The 19026-nt window shown below is 46.6% G+C and overlaps 2 protein-coding genes across 4 annotated transcripts in view; both read right to left on the reverse strand.

Moving 5' to 3' along the window:
- Positions 1–19026, reverse strand: part of LOC146010020 (uncharacterized) — a 139917-nt gene that overhangs the window by 63896 nt on the left and 56995 nt on the right. The window lies entirely within an intron of this gene.
- On the reverse strand, positions 6962–17676 carry LOC146010073 (uncharacterized). Its single transcript, XM_083150953.1, has 9 exons — positions 17393–17676; positions 11592–12177; positions 11409–11489; positions 11242–11322; positions 11075–11155; positions 10908–10988; positions 10746–10826; positions 9402–10588; positions 6962–9233 (listed from the first exon to the last, which is right to left on the reverse strand). Exons 1-8 carry the CDS (start codon positions 17393–17395, stop codon positions 9405–9407), a joined length of 2178 nt encoding a protein of 725 aa, XP_083007079.1. The 5' UTR covers positions 17396–17676; the 3' UTR covers positions 6962–9233; positions 9402–9404.

The following is a 19026-nucleotide window of genomic DNA, read 5'->3' on the forward strand; positions in this document are numbered from 1 at the left end:
CACCTCTTCTATGCGGTCTGGCCCACCAATACGGCGCTGCGGCTGCGCCATTAGATCCATCAAGCAGGCCTCCCACATCCACTTATTGTACAGTACTGCAGTCTTCTTCGACATATCAAGCTGCTCCTGGCAGTACTCTACCGAGGTCATCTCCTGCGCCCAGGAGTAGATAAACCTCACCAATGTCAGGAAGGGTAAGCGGCACCCCGGGAAAAAGTGTGCCGCTCTAAGGCTTGCCTTTAGCCGACAAACCTTCACATGGCACCGCCATTGGTGTGCGCACATTGAGTGTTAGGGGTGCACAGGCACCCCCTAATGCTGTGCCCGCTTTATTAACACCTCCTTGCCACTAGCAATACCAGCAATACCTTTTACCAAAGCATTTAGATTTTTAGAACTGTATTCCATTAAAAGAGCCCATCAATGAATTATGTGTGTTTTGCATTGTTAATTGTACTAGACCATTGTCATATCACTACATACCTGTGTCATCCATATATGTTTTTGACTTTATTTGCATGTACTGTTAGACAGAGTAAAAAACAGAAATATTCATGAGATTATGGTGTGGCTGAGAGACGCTTTATATTGTAGCGAGTGCCAATAAATGATGGTAGACATGCCTGATTGGCGGTGTTTGACATGCTCAATAGGTGGTGTTAAGCACACCTCTTTGAAGGTGCACCCCCTAATAAAATGTGCTGCGCACGCCTATGGCACCGCCACATACCTTCCTTGAGACTCAGCCGCATACTGTGTCCATTGGCGCAATTTGCCGCCACCGGGAAAAGATGATTGCGCTGGAAGAATTCAATTGCCTCTGCCTCCATCTGCAGCAATGAAAATACATTCTGCGCAGCAGCCATTTCAGTCGAAATAAGCAAATGACCAAGAATCAATCACTAGCACACAAATGCACGTCCACTCCGCTCACAAAATCACCTCAGAGTGATTTCTGTGAGGATGTGACAGGGGGCGGGATTACCAGTGAGCGGGAACGGGAGTGACTGAAATCGCATTGCACGCATCGTATGACACTATATTGCGGCATGCGATTTCACTACGTTCGCGTACGTTGAAAATGTGGGCGCCGTGCTAGGAAACAAGTACAGGTGTCACTGTGAGAGGGCTATAGATGAGACAGTGCCTGATATGTGTGAGCCATGTTTCTGCTATTGCCAGAGGGGTGAGGTTGTTTAAGAGAAAGAAAACCTAGATGGAGGCTGGTTTGTTACAGGGTCTGCATTCCATCCTGCACAATTAAAGGGTTTTTCAAGTAATTGGAGAAGGGTGATGTGTTTTATGTTTGCTGGATTCCCGTAGTATTATTACTAATTGGATCTTCATCTAATGGGAGGGGGGGATGCCTGGATTTAAAGATAAATCCCAAACTAATAGAAGCAGAAGGTGAGAGAGATTACATTTATAAATAGTGACTGTAAAGCTGGGTACACATATATACAATCCCTGCTTCTTTCAACCGTTCGGCCGACCGTACTCCCGTCGGACCGTCCACAAACAACAGCCGACACGCGCGTACACACCTCGTACACACCTGTACAATTTTCTTGCGACGTACGAAGTACTCCCGTCCAAACAGTCGCAAGAAAAAGATTGTACCACCGTACACACTCTCCCGATTTGGGCTAGTGACACGATATATATAAACATAATTATCATAATGGGCTGGGTTAAGGGCATACCAAAACAAAGGGGGCGTGATTACAGAACGTGAACAGAAGTGATTTTCTTTTCTTTTTTACATCAGTGCTGGCTGTGCAGAGAACACGTACGTGCGTTAATTCATTCCGTTGTTTTCTACCACTTTCATCATGAGCTTGATGAAAAGAAAGGCTCGGGCTGGCATTCTTGCTGCTATGGCCACTACATTGCTGTCTCTAAATAAAAAAAAGAGGAGCAAGAATCGAAGCTGCTGGACAAGAGACTGGCTACTGAGGCGAGACACCTTCTCTCATATGCCGTTGGTACAGGAGATACGGGAGAAAAACCCCGATGACTTCCGGAATTATCTTCGTATGGATGACCCTACATTCATGGAGCTACTGGCACTAGTCACCCCTTTAATCGAAAAACAGGACACCTATTTTAGGCGGCCTATTTCAGCGGAGCAGAGACTGGTGGCAACACTACGTTTCCTGGCTACTGGGAGGACCCTTGCGGATCTGAGGTACAGCACCGCTATATCCTCTCAAGCTCTGGGACTAATAATACCTGAGACCTGTGATGCCATCATCCAAGTTCTAAAGGAGCAATACATAAAGGTAAATATATGTTCAGCAGCGGTAGTCTCTCCGTAGTCACTCTGCCGGCTGACTAAAGTGTAGTCGCTTACCACCCGTATCTGGCCGTAGTCACTCAGCCGGCTGACTACAGTGTAGTCGCTTACCAGCCGTATCTGGCCGTAGTCATTCTGCCGGCTGACTAAAGTGTAGTCGCTTAGCGTATCTGGCCGTAGCAAGTGTAGTCGCTTATCACTCTGCCGGATTGATTTTATTGATTGAACACCAAATATTTTTTTAAAGTAAAATGTTTTATTATAAACTTAGCACACCTGTAAACTTTTAGAATATAAAAACTGTATAGTAAATAGAGAAACCAAAACTACACTTTTTACATTTGATGGTAGGTGGTGGTATCCTGAGGATACTGCTCCTGGTCCATCGCAGTATGGGAGGGGGATGGGGTTTCCACAAAGCCATGGAAAGGACTGCTGGTTGAACCTGCTGCCGGTTGCTGAAATGGTTGGGCAGATTTGTGCGCAAACTGGGGATAGTGGGGATAATGACAAGAGTGATAAATTTGGTGGTGTTGTGGGACTGGGGCAGGGTTGATGGGTTGGAATGACATAGGGCTTTGACGGGTTGTGGGTCTAGGCATAGAGGAGGGGTGAAGGCAGCTGTGTGGGCACATCCAGTGTGGGTGAACACTCCTCTTCCACTATTTAGAGAAGGCTGTAAAACATAATGTAACAGCAAAATCACTGATTTGTTTTGTAAAACCACTTTACTTCTAAATTTCAGTTACCTACGACTACTGAGGAGTGGCAAGCTATTGCCCAAGATTTCAAGGATCTTTGGAATTTCCCCAATTGTGCTGGTGCCATCGACGGAAAGCATATCCGCATCATGCCACCTGCTAATAGTGGCTCTTTTTTCTATAACTATAAGGGCTTCTTTAGCATTGTTTTAATGGCTATTGCCAATGCCAAATATGAATTTCTCTTTGTGGACGTTGGCAAAAATGGCAGGGTTTCTGACGGTGGGGCTTTGGAAAAGACCTGGTTCCATGACAAACTGAAAAACAATGGACTTAATTTACCAGAGCGCACACAGAATGTCCATGGGTTGAACTTTGTTTTTGTGGCCGATGAGGCGTTTGCATTGCACTCCAATGTGTTAAAACCCTACCCCCAAAGGTCACTGAATAGAGAACGCAGAATCTTCAACTACCGCCTGTCACGAGCTAGGCGAGTGGTTGAAAATACCTTTGGCATACTTAGCAATAAGTTTAGGATTTTTCATAGTGCCATAAATCTGCGGCTAGATAAAATAGACAAGGTAGTTATGGCCTGTTGTGTGCTGCACAACTATCTACGCAGAAAAACACAGTCTGCACATCCCAATGTTTCAACCATGGATGACAGTGAAACAGTTGAGGAGCCAGTAGGATTAACATGTTTGGAGAGCAATCAAAACACAAGAAATCCTACTATGCATGCTAAAGTGACAAGAGAAGAGTACTTGCAGTACTTTAATGGTGTAGGCGCAGTGGGTTGGCAGGATGACATGATCTGCTAATTGATAATAATTGCCTCTTTCTTTCTATGTACCTACGATTAAAATTGCTCGGTGTATCTAACGACCTCTATTACCAATATCTTCACCCCCAATGTATTGTTTTATTTTCCTTTTGTTGAGTAACATATCTGCTGTTTATTGTTCTTAATGTGATTATATTGTATTAAAATTCTCAATAAATAAAAACTTAATTATGAATAAAAAAAAAAGGAGACTAGAGATTCCCCTACACATTGTTGTGGTACAATGTGGGAGACACAGGGTAAGGAGACATTACTACATTGCGGGAGCATACGGAGAGGACAGGCTGAGGGTGGGCATGTTGAGAGGCACAGGCTGGGGGGGGCACATAAAGAGTCACAAGCTGGGCACGTTTTGAGGCACGGGCTGAGGTGGGGGGGGAGTAGAGAGGCACAGGCTGGAGGTGGGCACGTCGAGAGGCACTGGCTGGGCATGTTGAGGCGCTGGCTTGGTGTGGCCACCATTGGGAGGCACAGGCTGGAGGCAGGGCACCATTGGGAGTGCATCGTTGGGGGACACAGGATGGGGAGGTCACCATTGGGAGGCACAGGCTGGGGGTATCAACATTGGGAGGCATAGGTTTAAGGAGGCATTGGCTGGGGTGCAGCCCAAGATAGGAGTCACCGGTTGGAGGCGGCACCGTTGGGAGCACACTGACAGCACTGTCTGTTATGAGCTACACCCCCAGGCTACAAGATTGAACTGTAAACCACCCATCTCCATCTGTGAGGTCATTTAATTTTCTGGTGCACCAGCCATCTCTTCTCCTGCTGTAAAAAGACCCACCATTTCTTCAAACTACCAGTGGTTACCAGTTATTTGTGCCAGTTTTGGTCCGGCCACTTGGACATATGGAAGGTGCCTACAGAAGCATGCCAGCATTTAACCGGGAGTGGTAGTTATCATTTCTACAATAAATTCTTGGTGCATACTAGGAACGGACTCTCCCTAGTTTGCTATCAATTGTGGGTATGGTTTCTATAATATTATCAATTCATGTGGTAAACAATACATATTTGTAAAGATTGTACAATTTATTTGATCAAATCCCTAGAGCACTATCCCCCCCTTTTGATTTTGCACCTAACATATCCCAGCATAGTTTTAGCATTGCATGCAAGGCATGCTGGGAACCTGAGGGAGAGACAGCACTCCCCCAAAGACAATACACAAGATACAAAATTCAGACGGAGACAACACTGGCATTAAAAAAAAAATGCAAATGCTTCAAATGTGTGACTTTCAACACTTGTCCTGGATTGAATCCAGTCGAGGACAAGTGTTGAAAGTCACACATTTGATAACGTTTGCATTTTTTTTGAGCGCCAGTGTTGTCTCCGTCTGAATTTTGTATCTTGCGTATTGTCTTTGGGGGAGTGCTGTCTCTCCCTCAGGTGTTGAGACTTCTTTGTGTGCTGGGACTTTGTTTCGTAACAGCTGGAGGGCCATAGTTGTATATGCCTGATTTACATGCTGCCAGACAATGTTAACCCATTGCAGATCTTATTAATCCCATACTGTAGTATGTAAATCACAGAGAGAAGAATGCCAATTCCAAAGTTTATTTAAACTCATTTCCACAAAATATACTACATTTACAATACAATCACAAATTACAGATGTTTATTTTTGTGTAAAATAATTTTACATTACATTTATATGCAATATGTGCGCAATTACAAAGTTATTCAGTCAGTCCACAAAGTTTCAGTCCAGTTAATATATCTAATCTATTTTTGATTTAAAAATCTAAACCGGTCAATACATTCATTTAAAGCAGAATCATTTTAATGCAAATTTTTTAGGTTCTGATTTTGGTATACTTTCTTTCCTTTAAATATTCTTTTTTCAAAAGACTTCAGTTCATAAATTTCTGTGCTGAAAAAAAAAAGGAAAAACAAAATATTGATTACATAGTTTCAATGGATCCTGTGCAATACTACATATTGAAGTTCCAAACTGTTATGCCATACATATAAGTTCAAAGGTTAGAGCAGGGCTGGGCAATTGCTGCCCTCCAGTTGTTTATTAACTACACATCCCAGCATGCCTTGCATCAGATTCAGCAACTTATCTTATCTAGTGCAGCACCCTTGAGAGCGCTATGCCAGCCTCCAGATGGTCTTCTCGTCCCAGGCTGGACCCTTGCACGCTTCTGTGCCGAAGTGTCCTCTTCCTCCTGGATGGCCTTGTCTTCACAGATGCTGCAACACCCCAAAAAATAGATCATTTACTTATTGCCTTTACTGTGTCTTGCATCTATTCTCTCCTTATGGCCTTTCCCTAGCTGACATTTTCCAACCAACCCTCTTTTGGTGTGTGCTGCTTGAAGAAACTTACCGAGTGCAGCACCCTTGAGAGCGCTATGCCAGCCTCCAGATGGTCTTCTCGTCCCAGGCTGGACCCTTGCACGCTTCTGTGCCGAAGTGTCCTCTTCCTCCTGGATGGCCTTGTCTTCACAGATGCTGCAACACCCCAAAAAATAGATCATTTACTTATTGCCTTTACTGTGTCTTGCATCTATTCTCTCCTTATGGCCTTTCCCTAGCTGACATTTTCCAACCAACCCTCTTTTGGTGTGTGCTGCTTGAAGAAACTTACCGAGTGCAGCACCCTTGAGAGCGCTATGCCAGCCTCCAGATGGTCTTCTCGTCCCAGGCTGGACCCTTGCACGCTTCTGTGCCGAAGTGTCCTCTTCCTCCTGGATGGCCTTGTCTTCACAGATGCTGCAACACCCCAAAAAATAGATCATTTACTTATTGCCTTTACTGTGTCTTGCATCTATTCTCTCCTTATGGCCTTTCCCTAGCTGACATTTTCCAACCAACCCTCTTTTGGTGTGTGCTGCTTGAAGAAACTTACCGAGTGCAGCACCCTTGAGAGCGCTATGCCAGCCTCCAGATGGTCTTCTCGTCCCAGGCTGGACCCTTGCACGCTTCTGTGCCGAAGTGTCCTCTTCCTCCTGGATGGCCTTGTCTTCACAGATGCTGCAACACCCCAAAAAATAGATCATTTACTTATTGCCTTTACTGTGTCTTGCATCTATTCTCTCCTTATGGCCTTTCCCTAGCTGACATTTTCCAACCAACCCTCTTTTGGTGTGTGCCTTGTCTTCTGTGCATCTGCCCCTAATTCACTGGGGTACAACACCTAGCTTGGGAGGAAAGCATTACCTCTGCAGCATCACTGGAAAGCTGTGTGCCAGCCTGTCCTCTTTGCAGACTGGATCCCGTTGCTGATTGACAAATTCTTCAGTGTGGCAGAGGTGCGGAGCCTTGATGTGAATTCCTGTAAGAAACGGTGAGTTATTATTCCCCCATACTGTGATATGCTCTTTCCCTTCCTAGTCTGTGCATCTGCCCCTAATTCACTGGGGTACAACACCTAGCTTGGGAGGAAAGCATTACCTCTGCAGCATCACTGGAAAGCTGTGTGCCAGCCTGTCCTCTTTGCAGACTGGATCCCGTTGCTGATTGACAAATTCTTCAGTGTGGCAGAGGTGCGGAGCCTTGATGTGAATTCCTGTAAGAAACGGTGAGTTATTATTCCCCCATACTGTGATATGCTCTTTCCCTTCCTAGTCTGTGCATCTGCCCCTAATTCACTGGGGTACAACACCTAGCTTGGGAGGAAAGCATTACCTCTGCAGCATCACTGGAAAGCTGTGTGCCAGCCTGTCCTCTTTGCAGACTGGATCCCGTTGCTGATTGACAAATTCTTCAGTGTGGCAGAGGTGCGGAGCCTTGATGTGAATTCCTGTAAGAAACGGTGAGTTATTATTCCCCCATACTGTGATATGCTCTTTCCCTTCCTAGTCTGTGCATCTGCCCCTAATTCACTGGGGTACAACACCTAGCTTGGGAGGAAAGCATTACCTCTGCAGCATCACTGGAAAGCTGTGTGCCAGCCTGTCCTCTTTGCAGACTGGATCCCGTTGCTGATTGACAAATTCTTCAGTGTGGCAGAGGTGCGGAGCCTTGATGTGAATTCCTGTAAGAAACGGTGAGTTATTATTCCCCCATACTGTGATATGCTCTTTCCCTTCCTAGTCTGTGCATCTGCCCCTAATTCACTGGGGTACAACACCTAGCTTGGGAGGAAAGCATTACCTCTGCAGCATCACTGGAAAGCTGTGTGCCAGCCTGTCCTCTTTGCAGACTGGATCCCGTTGCTGATTGACAAATTCTTCAGTGTGGCAGAGGTGCGGAGCCTTGATGTGAATTCCTGTAAGAAACGGTGAGTTATTATTCCCCCATACTGTGATATGCTCTTTCCCTTCCTAGTCTGTGCATCTGCCCCTAATTCACTGGGGTACAACACCTAGCTTGGGAGGAAAGCATTACCTCTGCAGCATCACTGGAAAGCTGTGTGCCAGCCTGTCCTCTTTGCAGACTGGATCCCGTTGCTGATTGACAAATTCTTCAGTGTGGCAGAGGTGCGGAGCCTTGATGTGAATTCCTGTAAGAAACGGTGAGTTATTATTCCCCCATACTGTGATATGCTCTTTCCCTTCCTAGTCTGTGCATCTGCCCCTAATTCACTGGGGTACAACACCTAGCTTGGGAGGAAAGCATTACCTCTGCAGCATCACTGGAAAGCTGTGTGCCAGCCTGTCCTCTTTGCAGACTGGATCCCGTTGCTGATTGACAAATTCTTCAGTGTGGCAGAGGTGCGGAGCCTTGATGTGAATTCCTGTAAGAAACGGTGAGTTATTATTCCCCCATACTGTGATATGCTCTTTCCCTTCCTAGTCTGTGCATCTGCCCCTAATTCACTGGGGTACAACACCTAGCTTGGGAGGAAAGCATTACCTCTGCAGCATCACTGGAAAGCTGTGTGCCAGCCTGTCCTCTTTGCAGACTGGATCCCGTTGCTGATTGACAAATTCTTCAGTGTGGCAGAGGTGCGGAGCCTTGATGTGAATTCCTGTAAGAAACGGTGAGTTATTATTCCCCCATACTGTGATATGCTCTTTCCCTTCCTAGTCTGTGCATCTGCCCCTAATTCACTGGGGTACAACACCTAGCTTGGGAGGAAAGCATTACCTCTGCAGCATCACTGGAAAGCTGTGTGCCAGCCTGTCCTCTTTGCAGACTGGATCCCGTTGCTGATTGACAAATTCTTCAGTGTGGCAGAGGTGCGGAGCCTTGATGTGAATTCCTGTAAGAAACGGTGAGTTATTATTCCCCCATACTGTGATATGCTCTTTCCCTTCCTAGTCTGTGCATCTGCCCCTAATTCACTGGGGTACAACACCTAGCTTGGGAGGAAAGCATTACCTCTGCAGCATCACTGGAAAGCTGTGTGCCAGCCTGTCCTCTTTGCAGACTGGATCCCGTTGCTGATTGACAAATTCTTCAGTGTGGCAGAGGTGCGGAGCCTTGATGTGAATTCCTGTAAGAAACGGTGAGTTATTATTCCCCCATACTGTGATATGCTCTTTCCCTTCCTAGTCTGTGCATCTGCCCCTAGGGTACAACACCTAGCTAAGTACATAGAAAAATATTTGAAACAGTAAACTGCACAAGTATTAGGCAACATATATAAAAAAGAAATATTGACCTTTCACTTAAGCTCTGTCCTCTGTTTGTCCTTCTTTCTTTTTCTTTTGGGATCCTGCTTATTCTGCTGTGCTGCCTGCCACATCTCGAACAGGCAGATGGTCGCCTGCGTCTCCTGTTGTCCCATGGATGACTCCTCTCTTTGGGCTACCTCCTCCTGCGTCTTCTGTTGCCCAATGGATGACTCCTCTCTTTGGGCTACCTCCTCCTGCGTCTTCTGTTGCCCAATGGATGACTCCTCTCTTTGGGCTACCTCTATCTGCATCTCCTGTTGGCCAGTGGATGCCTCTTTCTTTCTTCGGTCTATCTCCTGCTGCTCCCTCACTGCATGGTCCCACATTTCTTGTTGCATTCTCAGGTAATGTTCATGCTCTGCTCTGGCCCGCTTTGCCTCTTCTGCTCTGGTCCGCTCAGCCTCCTTGGCTCTGGCAACCTCAGCCTCCTGTGCTCTTGCACGCTCAGCCTTTGCCTGTGCTTGTTTACGCTGATCCTCCTCTTCTATGTTTTGCCGCTCCTGTTGGAGGGCTCTTTCCCAATGATCGTTCTCATGTAGTCTTGGATGCTGCTCTGGTGTGGTTGTCGTCTGCTGCATTTGATCTAGACTTTGATGGTGGCTTGTTTCAATTTGAATTCTTCTCTGGTATGCCCTTTCAGCCTCCACTTGTCGAGCATACCATTCAGGATCAACCAGTTGTGTCGATTGTGAACTTTGGAGTTCCTGAACGTGTGTGGCTGAAGATCTTCTCCTTTCTTCTGTCAGCAGCTGAAGGCTTGTACAGATCATGGTGGTATTGGCATTGCACTGCTGCTGCCACAGAAGCATGCTCTGTAGAGTTTGTTGCATCTGTTGGGATTGCACACAAAGATTGGACTGTGATTCAGTCAGCTGTGTAGTGATTTGATGCAGATTTGACTGTCCTGCAGTGTGTTGATTTTGTGTGTTGGCGATTTCATCAATCTTCTGGTGAATTGCCTGGCATTGTCCCACCACAGACAAATGTGAGGCCAGAAGTTGGTCGTGGTAACGACCAATTGTTACCATTGCCTCCGTTTGTTGACTGATGGCTGTCTTCAACTCGTCCATGCTCTGTTCCATCCTCTCAAAACGGCTGTCATTCCTTGCAGCATCTTCAGCTCTTCTTTGCTCCAAGTTCCTCAAACTCTCTTGAATAGCAGTTTGGTGTGAACCTGTAATGCAAAATAATGTTTGTATTTTATGTGAAATGCTTTTTTAAAAACAACCAACAGATTTACCCATTGTATTTCTAACCGAAATAACAATTTAAAAAAGTTTCTAATATAATGTATACAGAAAAAGTCTAATTTTTGGGCCACTATGCCTTACCAGCCATGCCAACTGTTGGTCCTCTGGTTTCTTTGTCAAATCCTCCAAATGAAACCCTTCTCCTGACCTTTTCCACAGAAGCTGCAATATTCAACCATTACCTAATGTTATTTACTGATTTGTTTTGAAATTCCAAAATTTAACAGTAATGACATTCCTAACCTGTGCGTGATGTTTGTGACTTCCTCAGCGTCGTGGTTTCCTTTGGTGCCATTGACTCTTCTGTTGGATCCTGTGGTGATGCTTATGACAAAACAAGGTAAACCCTCATCAATCAGTTGCCAAATTAAATTGTTAGTTCAATGTAAAGTATCAAGGAAAGTACTAACCTGTGTGTGATGTTTGTGACTTCCTCAGCGTCGTGGTTTCCTTTGGTGCCATTGACTCTTCTGTTGGATCCTGTGGTGATGCTTATGACAAAACAAGGTAAACCCTCATCAATCAGTTGCCAAATTAAATTGTTAAATCAATGTAAAGTATCAAGGAAAGTACTAACCTGTGTGTGATGTTTTGGCCTTCTTCCGCGGCGTGCTTTTCTTCGGTGCCATTGACTCTTCTGTTGGATCCTGTGGTGATGCTTATGACAACACAAGGTAAACCCTCATCAATCAGTTGCCAAATTAAATTGTTAGTTCAATGTAAAGTATCAAGGAAAGTACTAACCTGTGTGTGATGTTTTGGCCTTCTTCCGCGGCGTGCTTTTCTTCGGTGTCTTTTCTTTCCCGGCGGAATCCTTCGTTGCACCTTGACCAAAATGGATGTTACAGTTACTGGATTTCTCATTGTTGTTAAATTTATTAAAAGCTTTTAGTTATAGCCACACTTTTATGGTTTAATTTAATGTACCTTGTGCACTTGTTCCAGGCCTTTCTTCTGGGACGAGCGAGAAGTACTCTGCGATCTTCTTCTCCCAATTCTTCTGCAGAGTTTCCCCAGACTGCAGCTTCTCACGGACGACTCTTCTGCAGTCACGTAACCTCTTCTTGCAGCTGTCTTTGATTCGCTGGCAATTCCCCTGCAAGCTGACTGCTTGTGCAATTTCTTCCCACGTCGTGCTCTTGAATCTGGATTTTGGCATCTTTGTCTGTCGACCAAAAAGCTGTACATTGTTATGTATTACCTGAGTGATGAGGGTGTCCATCTCCTCGTCAGTGAAGTTCGGTCCTCTCTGGGTGACATCTCCTGAGTCTGCTTCATGTTCAGTCTGTGATGTTTGTTCCTGTTGCTGCTGTTCTTCCTGTGGTTCTTGTTCAGTCTGTGATGTTTGTTCTCCAACCTGTTGCTGCTGTTCTTCCTGTGAAGAGAGAGAAAGCATACCTCTTTCTTCTTGAGCCATTGGTAAAACCAAATCTTCAGTCGTTTGAAATGGCTCCTCTTCCTCCAAGGTGATCTGAAGCCTCCTTTCCTCCTGGGACATTTCTAAAAATGATAACTGCATATAGAAATGCAAATTGTTAAATACAATAAAATAAAAAAATGTGTAACAAATAAGCCAACACAGTGCCAGATATCAAATATGCCAACACAATCTGACACAGAATGTCACAGCCAGCATAATTGACAAGCTGTGTCAAACTCATGGCCCTACAGCTGTTGTGGAACTACAGGTCTCAGCATGCCCTGCAACAGCTTCAGCAATCCACTATAGCAAATCTGAGGCAGGGCATGCTGGTACGTATAGTTCCCGACATATTGAGTGCCACAGCTGTTGTGGAACTACAGGTCTCAGCATGCCCTGCAACAGCTTCAGCAATCCACTATAGCAAATCTGAGGCAGGGCATGCTGGTACGTATAGTTCCCGACATATTGAGTGCCACAGCTGTTGTGGAACTACAGGTCTCAGCATGCCCTGCAAAAGCTTCAGCAATCCACTATAGCAAATCTGAGGCAGGGCATGCTGGTACGTATAGTTCCCGACATATTGAGTGCCACATATGCCCCCACAGTGAAAGAGAACAAATAAGCCAACACAGTGCCAGATATCAAATATGCCAACACAATCTGACACAGCCAGCATAATTGACAAGCTGTGTCAAACTCATGGCCCTACAGCTGTTGTGGAACTACAGGTCTCAGCATGCCCTGCAACAGCTTCAGCAATCCACTATAGCAAATCTGAGGCAGGGCATGCTGGTACGTATAGTTCCCGACATATTGAGTGCCACAGCTGTTGTGGAACTACAGGTCTCAGCATGCCCTGCAACAGCTTCAGCAATCCACTATAGCAAATCTGAGGCAGGGCATGCTGGTACGTATAGTTCCCGACATATTGAGTGCCACATATGCCCCCACAGTGAAAGAGAACAAATAAGCCAACACAGTGCCAGATATCAAATATGCCAACACAATCTGACACAGCCAGCATAATTGACAAGCTGTGTCAAACTCATGGCCCTACAGCTGTTGTGGAACTACAGGTCTCAGCATGCCCTGCAACAGCTTCAGCAATCCACTATAGCAAATCTGAGGCAGGGCATGCTGGTACGTATAGTTCCCGACATATTGAGTGCCACATATGCCCCCACAGTGAAAGAGAACAAATAAGCCAACACAGTGCCAGATATCAAATATGCCAACACAATCTGACACAGCCAGCATAATTGACAAGCTGTGTCAAACTCATGGCCCTACAGCTGTTGTGGAACTACAGGTCTCAGCATGCCCTGCAACAGCTTCAGCAATCCACTATAGCAAATCTGAGGCAGGGCATGCTGGTACGTATAGTTCCCGACATATTGAGTGCCACATATGCCCCCACAGTGAAAGAGAACAAATAAGCCAACACAGTGCCAGATATCAAATATGCCAACACAATCTGACACAGCCAGCATAATTGACAAGCTGTGTCAAACTCATGGCCCTACAGCTGTTGTGGAACTACAGGTCTCAGCATGCCCTGCAACAGCTTCAGCAATCCACTATAGCAAATCTGAGGCAGGGCATGCTGGTACGTATAGTTCCCGACATATTGAGTGCCACATATGCCCCCACAGTGAAAGAGAACAAATAAGCCAACACAGTGCCAGATATCAAATATGCCAACACAATCTGACACAGCCAGCATAATTGACAAGCTGTGTCAAACTCATGGCCCTACAGCTGTTGTGGAACTACAGGTCTCAGCATGCCCTGCAACAGCTTCAGCAATCCACTATATTCATATACATATTGAGTGCCACATATGACTAGGGACAGATACAGCAAACTGACTGGGTAGTCCAGTCGCTTACCGCATCTCTATAGCAGCCGGCAGGGTGACTAGGGACAGATACAGCAAACTGACTGGGTAGTCCAGTCGCTTACCGCATTTCTATAGCAGCCGGCAGGGTGACTAGGGACAGATACCGCAAACTGACTGGGTAGTCCAGTCGCTTACCGCATCTCTATAGCAGCCGGCAGGGTGACTAGGGACAAATACAGCAAACTGACTACCTTCAAAAGTGATAAAGTGGAGAGTGATAAACAATCAGCTCCTACCTGCCATGTCACAGACTGTGTTTGAAAAATGTCAGGCAGGAGCTGATTGGCTGGCTGTTTATCACTCTCCATTTTAGCACAGAAAACCCTGTAATGCATGGAATAGTTTGATAAAGTAGGGGGTGATGCGCATATACGGCGGGTCACGGAGAATAGGGAGCTGTTTGGAGCAAGCCAAGTGGAGGGGTGGGGGTACGGAGGTGGGTCCCAGAGACAGTTTAGATGTATATAAAAGGTGAAGTGGGGCAGAGGGGAAGTAAATACAGCACAGTGTCTATGGGTGGAGAGGAATATAGAGAGACAGGGAGTAGAACACTCACATAAAAGAAAAGAAATTCCACAGATTCTGGTGAGATGAATCTCCTCCTCCGCGTGGAAAAATCTCCTTCCCAGAGTCCTCAGTATACTCCTCCGCGTCAGCCAAAAGATCCTCCGGTGATTGTAATCCAAAGCTCTTTGCCAATAGCAAGCAGCCAATAAGCCAACCAACCAAGAAGCCAACCCAAACTAGCAGCCAGGCAGCAATCTCCGGTTAACGGCGCCGAAGCAAGGGAGGGACATTACTTTTTATAGTCTCCCCCTATAGCTCCACCTTCAACATTGCTATGGTGTAATTGGACATTTTAAATTGCACCACAATCTGTGATTTGTTATTTTAAAAGATGCATTGGTAGCGCGTATCTGACTGAATTTTGGCGGGAAGAAACTCGTGATGTTTGTTTGTTGTTTGTGAAGCAGTGCCAGGACTTTACAATATGTATACCATTAAAGGATTAATTAAAAAGGTTACATACACCTGTCAGCTGACACATAGCACACGTATGACACAAAACCGAGGTGTCTGATGGTATCGCAAGCAGCAGCATAGCGCAGCGCAGTGCAAGGTCATTGTGCTACTTGTAGTAGGGAAACCAGTATAACATTTTTTGGGGTGGACTTCATCCTGTCACTTGTAGTTCCACAGTCCAAATTACACGGGCATCATTTTGCAGACGCTTGTGGCGTATAGTTGTAGTGGGGTGTGGGGGTGCAGCGTTTGATGGGTGCAGGTGGGGAGATGGTGGGTGGGTGCTGCCCATGATGGGTTTGCAGCACTAGCACAGCGCTACAAGGTGACAGGTCATCCTGTCACTTGTAGTTCCACAGGATGACCTGTTCCACAGGCGGCTGGCAAACCGAAGGATGCGTCTGCAGCCTAGTCATTTTGCAGACGCTTGTGGCGTATAGTTGTAGTGGGGTGTGGGGGTGCAGCGTTTGATGGGTGCAGCGTTTGATAGGTGCAGGTGGGGAGATGGTGGGTGGGTGCTGCCCATGATGGGTTTGCAGCACTAGCACAGCGCTACAAGGTGACAGGTCATCCTGTCACTTGTAGTTCCACAGGATGACCTGTTCCACGGGCGGCAGGCAAACCGAAGGATGCGTCTGCAGCCTAGTCATTTTGCAGACGCTTGTGGCGTATAGTTGTAGTGGGGTGTGGGGGTGCAGCGTTTGATGGGTGCAGGTGGGGAGATGGTGGGTGGGTGCTGCCTATGATGGGTTTGCAACAAGGGCCAGTTTTGGTGAGGTAAAAATCTGTGGGGGCCGACCATTCAGCCTGACACTATTTTGATCACCCACTGTGCCACCATTCACTGTATGTCCCCCACTCTGCCTCCTCCACTGTATATTCCCCTACCTGACCATCTTTCTCTGTATGTCCCCCCAGACTGCTCAGTGGGGTAGCTAGGTGCCACAGTGCATGTGCACAGGGCATATCCTCCCCCCCCCCCCCCCCCCCCACACACACACACACACACAATTTATTGTACTCGGGGCTCTTGGGTGGCAAAAAGTTGGCATGGCCTAACATTATACCACACACCGTAATGGCCATTGAACATTCCATAATGCCAATGACACATAAGGTCGCAAATGATGGCCATTACATACTACCATAATGCCAGTTACATACTATATAACACACCGTAATGCACATTACACATTTGACACATAAGTGCCACTGTACCCCGCCCTATATAGTGGACCTTTTACACTATATGCCACCCACCATAGTACCCCAAAGTGTAAAATTGGATGGTGGCAGAGGTAAATATGGCATGGAGAGCAGGGACACAGAGGAGGAGGAAGTATCAGAGGCACATATGGGCAGGAAAGAGGCATGGATATAGAAGCCTGACCCTCCTTGACTGTATGTCCCCCAATCTGCCCCCATTCACTGTATGACTCCCATTCACTATGTCCCACAGCCTGCCCCTCCCCCCTTCTCTGAATGTCCATCACTGCCTCCATTCACTGTATGTCCCTCAGCCTGACCCTTCTTCACTGTATGTTCCCCACCCTGACACCATTCACTGTATGTCCCCCAGTCTGCCCCCTCCCTTCTCTGCATGTTTCCCAGCCCCTTGTGTGAGCCAGAGGATGGAGAGGCCGGAACTGCAAGGGCAGGAGAAGCTTGGGCTCCCGCTGCCGCCCTCCTCCACTCTGCATGTTACAGGAGCAAGCTTCCCCCTTGCTGCACCCCCTCTGCACACACTGCTGTCACTGTGATTGTGGAGCAGGGTGATCTCACTGTGACGGCCGGCACCTCCTCACTGCTGCAGACACCCAGCCGGCTGACTTGCTTACCACGCGTATGTCTGTCCCTAGACACCCTGCTGGATTTTAGACACGAACACCAAATAATATTTTTAAAGTAAAATCTTTTATTAAAACCTTGGCAAACCTTGAAACAGAACAATAAAAACTTTATAATAAATATATTTAAAAAAAAAACTATATAAAGCAAATCAAATTAAATTAAAGTGGCTGGTAATGGAGGGGACTGTCGCTATCCATCACTGCTTGGGAGGGAGCTGGTGTTCCCATGGTTTCCCATGGTTTGATTGTGCTGCCATGGTTGCTCAGAATGATTGTACTGGGGATAGTGGGGATAATCAGCAGGATGGTAAATTTGGTGGTGGTGGTGCGGTACTGGGGCAGGGTTGATCGGTTGTAGTGGCATAGGGGGTTCATTTGTTATCCTGGATTGTCTGTTCACAATGCCAATATGGGCCCGGTACAGGGCGTCGTTGATCAGGCGCTCTGTTTCAGTCCTTGTTTCCAGATCCAGTTTGCGCAGTTTATTTGCAATGTTGCGCCCCACATTGTCCTGCTCATCGTCGTTTATTACCATCACTCGATTGGCAGAATCCAGAATCTGGCGGCTTATGACCTCCAATGACTCTGTGGCCTGCCTTGGCCTTTTACGGCCTCTCCTTGATGCAGCTTCAGGTTGCTGCGTGGCTTGCTGAGTGGTGGTGGTGGTTGTGGGTCTAGGGGTAGAGCAGAGGAGGGGTGAAGGCAGATGTGAGGGCTCATCCAGTGTGGGTGGAGACTCCTCTTCCGCAAATAGAGAAGGCTGTAAAATAAAATGTAACAACAAAATCACTAATTTGTTTTGTAAAACCTCTTTAGAATTTTCTACTACCGCCTGTCAAGAGCTAGGCAAGGGGTTGAAAATACATTTGGCATACTTGTACATACCAAGGAAAGCAGGTACATATCAGGGAAGACCAGTACATATCAGGGAAGGCAGGTACACACCAGGGAAGGCAGGTACACACCAGGGAAGGCAGGTACACATCCCTGATATGTACTGGTCTTCCCTGGTATGTACCTGCCTTCCCTGATATGTACTGGTCTTCCCTGGTATGTACCTGCCTTCCCTGATATGTATCTGCCTTCTGCAGGTACACACCAGGGAAGGCAGGTACATACCATTAAAAACCAGTACATATCAGGGAAGGCAGGTAAACACCAGGGAAGGCAGGTACAAATCCCTGATATGTACTGGTCTTCCCTGGTATGTACCTGCCTTCCCTGGTGTGTATCTGCCTTCTGCAGGTACACACCAGGGAAGGCAGGTACATACCAGGAAAGACCAGTACATATCAGGGAAGGCAGGTAAACACCAGGGAAGGCAGGTACAAATCCCTGATATGTACTGGTCTTCCCTGGTATGTACCTGCCTTCCCTGGTGTGTATCTGCCTTCTGCAGGTACACACCAGGGAAGGCAGGTACATACCAGGAAAGACCAGTACATATCAGGGAAGGCAGGTAAACACCAGGGAAGGCAGGTACAAATCCCTGATATGTACTGGTCTTCCCTGGTATGTACCTGCCTTCCCTGGTGTGTATCTGCCTTCCGTGGTGTGTACCTGCCTTCTGCAGATACACATACCAGGAAAGGCAGGTACATACCAGGGAAGACCAATACAAGGCAGGTACACACTAGAGAAAGCAGGTACACATAATACATAATTTTCAATAAATATTTCAAGTATGGGTAAAATCGGTGTACTTACTGTGCCAGAGAAGGTTTCCTCAGCAGGTTCAGGGTTCTCAGATGGGGAAGCCTGGCCTGGAGTATAGCTATGACTGTTGATGGAGTCCCTCGGCAGCTCCTGGTCCACTGTAAATGCCAGCAGGCTGTAATACCAAAGCCTGGGCACATAAACCTGGTCCGTACCGGCCCCTGATTTCTTGGATGCCTCTACCTTGTTCAGCTCCTTTTTGAAGACTGTCCTCATGTTGGCAATCCTTTGTCGCACCCATTCTACATTTGCCGTCGGGTAAAAAGGGAGGCAGACCTTCACCAACTCCTCCAGAGCGGCAGCTTTCTTTTGCCTATTTGAGTATTCTCTTGACTTGCTGTTCCATAGAGAAGTCTGGTCTCTGTAGGCCTCTATGAATTCTTTCATGAATTCCACGTTCTTCTCCGCCATTCTCGAAATGTCTGTTCAAAAATAAAACATAATGGACAT

Source organism: Crinia signifera, chromosome 6, assembly GCF_055691185.1.
Source record: "Crinia signifera chromosome 6, ASM5569118v1, whole genome shotgun sequence".
In the NCBI taxonomy this organism is placed as follows: domain Eukaryota; kingdom Metazoa; phylum Chordata; class Amphibia; order Anura; family Myobatrachidae; genus Crinia; species Crinia signifera.